At 38.6% G+C, this 5,220-nt stretch overlaps 1 protein-coding gene across 1 annotated transcript in view; it reads right to left on the bottom strand.

Annotated features, from left to right (window-relative positions):
• ROBO1 (roundabout, axon guidance receptor, homolog 1 (Drosophila)) overlaps positions 1–5,220 on the bottom strand; it is a 673,042-nt gene that overhangs the window by 27,197 nt on the left and 640,625 nt on the right. Inside the window, 1 exon segment of the mRNA XM_009327888.1 lies at positions 2,615–2,769. Coding sequence (XP_009326163.1) covers positions 2,615–2,769 — 155 coding nt within the window.

The raw sequence follows: 5,220 nt of genomic DNA, 5'->3' as shown, positions 1-5,220 counted from the left end.
GGCTGGGGGGGCTGGGGTTGTTTAGCCTGGGGAAAAGGAGGCTGAGGGGAGACCTCATTGCTCTCTACAACTACCTGAAAGGAGGTTGTAGCGAGGTGGGTGTCGGTCTCTTCTCCCAAGTAACTGGCGAAAGGACGAGAGGAAATGGCCTCAAGTTGCGCCAGGGGAGGTTTAGATTGGACATGAAGAAAAACTTCTTTCCTGAAAGAGTGGTTAAACATTGGAAGAGGCTGCCCAGGGAAGTGGTTGAGTCCCCATCCCTGAAAGTATTTAAAAGACGTGTAGATGAGGTGCTTAGGGACATGGTTTAATGGGCATGGTGGTGTTGGGTGGACAGTTGGACTTGATAATCTTAGTGGTCTCTTCCAACCTTAATGATTCTATGATTCAAAACCTGTAGTCCGTTACCTGCGGCCACAAGTAATTTACTGGAGAGGGTGCCAAGTAAAACTAAATACAGAATTCAGGATTTTACCATTATACTAAACGAAATAACTACTAAATATAGAGGATGTTCAATATCAAAAGTATTCCCTAATACATACATCTTTTTTGAGAAATATTTCCTGAAAAAGAGAAATAAAATACTACTCGAGGAAGAAAACCACCGATCCACATTTTCAGTGATTAAGGAACATATCAGAACATGCCACATACAACTTATCATTGCACATTTCATGCCCCCCAGCTTGTGTTTTTTGAAGGTTTTACTGTTCGATATATTTTTCTTTCTTATGTGAGCTGTTATTTATTGCTTCACAGTCTTCAACTTCCTGATTTCTACTTTTTACATGTTTTCATTTCTGCTTTTTCTTTCACCTACTGAAACCACGCTAGTCTTTCCTCCTTTCCAAGACTATTTTATTATATTGGGCAATTATATATCCAGCATATTCTTCATTCCTAATACCTCATGCTTTGCTATAATATCCTTGCAGAGTCACTTATAATATGTATTTTTGCCTCCTTCCATTTTCAGCTACATCCCATTTGTGTATAGGGCAATATAATCGATACAGTATATGCAGTAGGTACATTTTTTTTACATAGATGCATTAGAATTCCTCATACAAAGTACTTCAACAAAACTGGTTTACCTATATAACAGAAGATTTATTCTGTTAGATTTTTTTATAGCATTTACTTTTAGAACAACCTGTTCCCATTCCGTAGACTTGGAAGACAGGACTATATTTAAAAGAAATTAAAAATGCACAGTTACTTAGCGTATTCACAGTTATAGAGGGGATATCCAACTCTGCTGCTTCAGAGCATAAGCCAAGCCCAAGCTGACATAACTGAGAATATTTGCCAGATTTTCCAGGACAGAAGAGACCACTATGAGCATCTTGTCTGACCCTCAAGCTCATAAGCGCTACTTGAGAGGAAGGAATCACTTTGCAAGACAACGAAGCTTAATATAAAAGCTAAATTGAGAAAGAATCCGCTGCAACTCATGACAAGATGTTTTAATAGTTTACAACCCTCAAAAATGTGCATTCTCTTCCTTTTCTGAATTTGTTAAGTTTCAGTTACTAGAACTTGGTATGTCTGTACTTGCTGACAATATACTGACAATAAAGTATCTCTGTATCAGAAATCTTTTTACATAGGTATTTGTGGACGTGATACCCTCGGGCAGGGTAAGATACAAATCTCTAATGTTAAAATCTCTCACCTTCCTCTGAAGCACCTGGCACTGATCACTGTCAGACAGCATATTGCAGGAGATGAATTACCACTATCACATTATGACTGGTTTCACATTAATTACAGAAGGTAATGCTGTTTTGCACTTATGCAACTTCACTATAGGTAATCATACTCCCTCTCTGAAATGCTCAGAAATGCTACTAGCAAAAATCAGCTAGAGATGCTGGTAGTGGAAAGGACTCATTTTCATTCCTCACCAGCAACACAAACCGGGTTAAAACAAAAGGAACCTAAGGTCTGTTCAAAACAAAATGTGCAACAATTAGCACTTCCAGACATATTTTGCCAACTGTGTTCCCATGCAACTCATGAGCTTTTTTTCAAGAGCGCCCTGAGTCCTGCCCAAGCTCCCGGGAACTACCACTTAACCTAACATTTCATAATTGCTTTTAGAGTGTGAAGTTAACTTTTTTATCCGTACACCCTAAACAGAAAACCAGCTATCCATTTTTGTACAGAATGGCACCCCAAGGGAGGTTTTGAATGTGCCACAGTAGTGTCTTGCAAGTACTGTAGCAATGTTTTATTTCTTGCTTCCCATCACACCCAAACCAGAAGGAAAATCTCACTAGTGACATTTTGGTACTTCTCCTTCTCCATCCAAGCAACAAGGATGTACCTAAAAATGACCTTATCTGCTCTTTTTCAGATGCTGAAACATATCAGTTCAGTGTGACTTTTGGTAACATTGAACTTTGCAGGGGCCCTTCAGCCTAGAGCCTAGAGCTTGCTACAACTATCCAAAGGGGACCAAAAGTGTAATCATGACATAAAGGAGAAACTATATTAAGTCTAAATGCATTGGAAATTAAAAAAACAAACAAACCTGTACACTCTCTCAGGTATTAGAAGTATACACTCTGTAAAGAAGATTCATTAGCAAGGTAGAAACATATCTAACCTGGTCGACTGTACGTCGTAAGGTTGCTATCACTGTTTCCGTTGCCAGAGGTGCAGCAGTTGATGGAGCAGTCATTGTGATTGTTCCCTGTGTTAGGCCAAGTATCTGCTAGCCATGGCTGAGTGGCCGGTTCACTGATGTTTAGGAGTCCTGGCCTTTAAAAACAAAGCTTGGTCATTTAAAAAATTAAACAAAAGCATTTTCACACTGCAATTATATTATTCTCAAAAGGTTAGATATTACAAAATAATATCACATATTTAAAGGCTTGAGCATTGGAAAATACAGCTTGATTCAATTATTTAATGGTTTCTAGTCTCCTATATAACCTGTTCCTTGGTAAGACATTCTGAAGTAAACAGCCAAGGACAGTATGAATTCAGTTTGCTGAACTACACATATATGTTTCTGTGCAACCTTTAACTGTCACTTTGGCTTTGTTTTGTTTTTTTCTGGGAAGGTTGTAGTTTTATTTTTCTGCCCCTTCCCCCTTTCTCAAAGAAAGTGAGGTAAAAAAGGGGCAATTGGCAAGTCAAACAAACAAAAAATTCACACGTGGAAGTGAGCTGGATATGCAGAAATAAGAGCCGAGTTTGGATGTGAATACTCCCAAATTCTTGGTGATTTATGAGGCCAAGTTCTCCTCACCATCAGATAGTACTATTGTAGTGGATCAAAGGGAACAGCAGATTACAGAAACTTCAGTCGCTTGGGAGTATTTGGACCTCGCTAAGCATACTGAGTGTGCAATACATCTTGTTAATGAGTAAGCCACTCGCTTAATCTTTATGTGGGTGGAACAGCAGCAGCTCCTAAGCAAGTTTAAAGTAACTGGGAATACTCAACACCTTAAAAAGTATCCAGATCTCAATGCTGCATATTGGCTGCATTTGGAATTAAGTGTATTCCTGCCATCAGCAGAAAGAAATAGCATTCTTTGGTTTCCAAGTTGCTGAATTTTTCTAGTGAGTGTGAAAGATGCTCGATGAATGTTGTGTAGAATCTTTGGTGCCTCTTTTAGTTTTCATAGTAACAATGCAATGGCATATTATAAAGTCCCACATAAGTAGCATCCCCTAACATCTTAAAATTGCCTTTGATAACTAAGGTGCTTTTAAAAGTAGATAATTTTAGCCACTGTCGTATTAAAAAAAAAAGAAAAAGGAACGTAGTCTCTTTCATCACAGGATTTAACAGGCAACTTTCCATTTGAAATAGTGCAGAAACTAGCCTCCATAATATTAGATGTGATGTACTTCAAAAATAAAATATGCTAATCCTCTTAAACTGCAAGTTAAGAATACAAACTGCATGCAGTTAGTTGTGGGGAATATAGTCTGTCAGTGCTGCAGGTTTAAGTCATAGTCTTAGAATGACATTTAAAAGAACTATACATATATGTGTATATATATTTCTGTACTGCATATGTCATCTGACAATCTAACATAGGAGGTGATGAGGCTTGACTTACTGTCAGGCAAACAACCCAGCCAATACACATGCACTAAACAAGTATTTTTTGTAAATCTGAAATAAGCGTAGAGCTATGTAGTCCTGTGAGCAGGCCAGCTGACATACCCTGCTTTTTTCCCTACCACTCTGCTCTTACAATGAAACTACATCTCCAGGCATCTGGAGGAGACAAAGCCTTCCAGAATGTTTCAGCACTTTCAAGGCCTGTGTACTGGATTTCTGGATAGAGAGTTAAAGGTCCTTTGCTTCTAAAATTTACTTTGCATTCACACCTGCTATCATCTAAGAAATGTAGTGTGAGGTATATAAGTAGACGAAAACTCTACAAATCGGAGCCATTTAGGTGGAACTGTAGGCACGAGATGTTTTCATTACAGCTCCATAGCCTGGTGATGATCAGAGATCATCACTTCCAAAGATCTTTAACCTTTGCAGCAAATTCCTTGAATCTTGAAATTACTGTACTGGGTCTGGGGTGTGGGGTGGACTGAGCAAGCGTGGGTGCCTGGCTGCTGGCTGGAGGCAATCCACCACAATTACCACAACTACCACCACAATTACCATTACTTGAATCCTGTCTAGAAAAGGGACTGCCACAGAAATGGGTATTTTTTCAGCATCGCAGAAGTGGGGATATATTGAAACATATCACTGTGACATTTTGAATTCTGAATAATGCTTTAACATGCTCACATAACTGCACTTGGCAAAAATGCTAAACCTCTCCAAAACATTGCAAATGTAACTTACGGAAGTGAAAACCTTAAGTTTGGAGATCAGAGTAAAGGTTTCATATGTAAAAATAACATTTATTTTAATATTGCAGAAGTATGTTTCATATTCTACAAAATACAGTACATCATACATTCTGTAAATGCTATATATGCAAATGGCGTTAGTACCTTGAATCAATTACACTGCTAGATGTGGCACTGATCCTTAAAACTAGGACAGTAAAAAATGATGCTGCTTCTCTAGCAGTACCAAAATGACTATATACAACGTAGACACTTCTGGGTTCATTTCTGTCCTCTGAGTCTATGCGACTGTGCTTCGTCTAGGCTTGTGCTATGGGAAGAGCGAGAAAGCACAGTGGCACAAAGAACACAAAGGATGTTCACTCCGAATCTTTT

This window comes from Pygoscelis adeliae, unplaced genomic scaffold (assembly GCF_000699105.1).
Source record: "Pygoscelis adeliae isolate BGI_AS28 unplaced genomic scaffold, ASM69910v1 Scaffold14, whole genome shotgun sequence".
In the NCBI taxonomy this organism is placed as follows: Eukaryota; Metazoa; Chordata; class Aves; order Sphenisciformes; family Spheniscidae; genus Pygoscelis; species Pygoscelis adeliae.
This window is presented reverse-complemented; position numbering and strand designations above follow the sequence as displayed.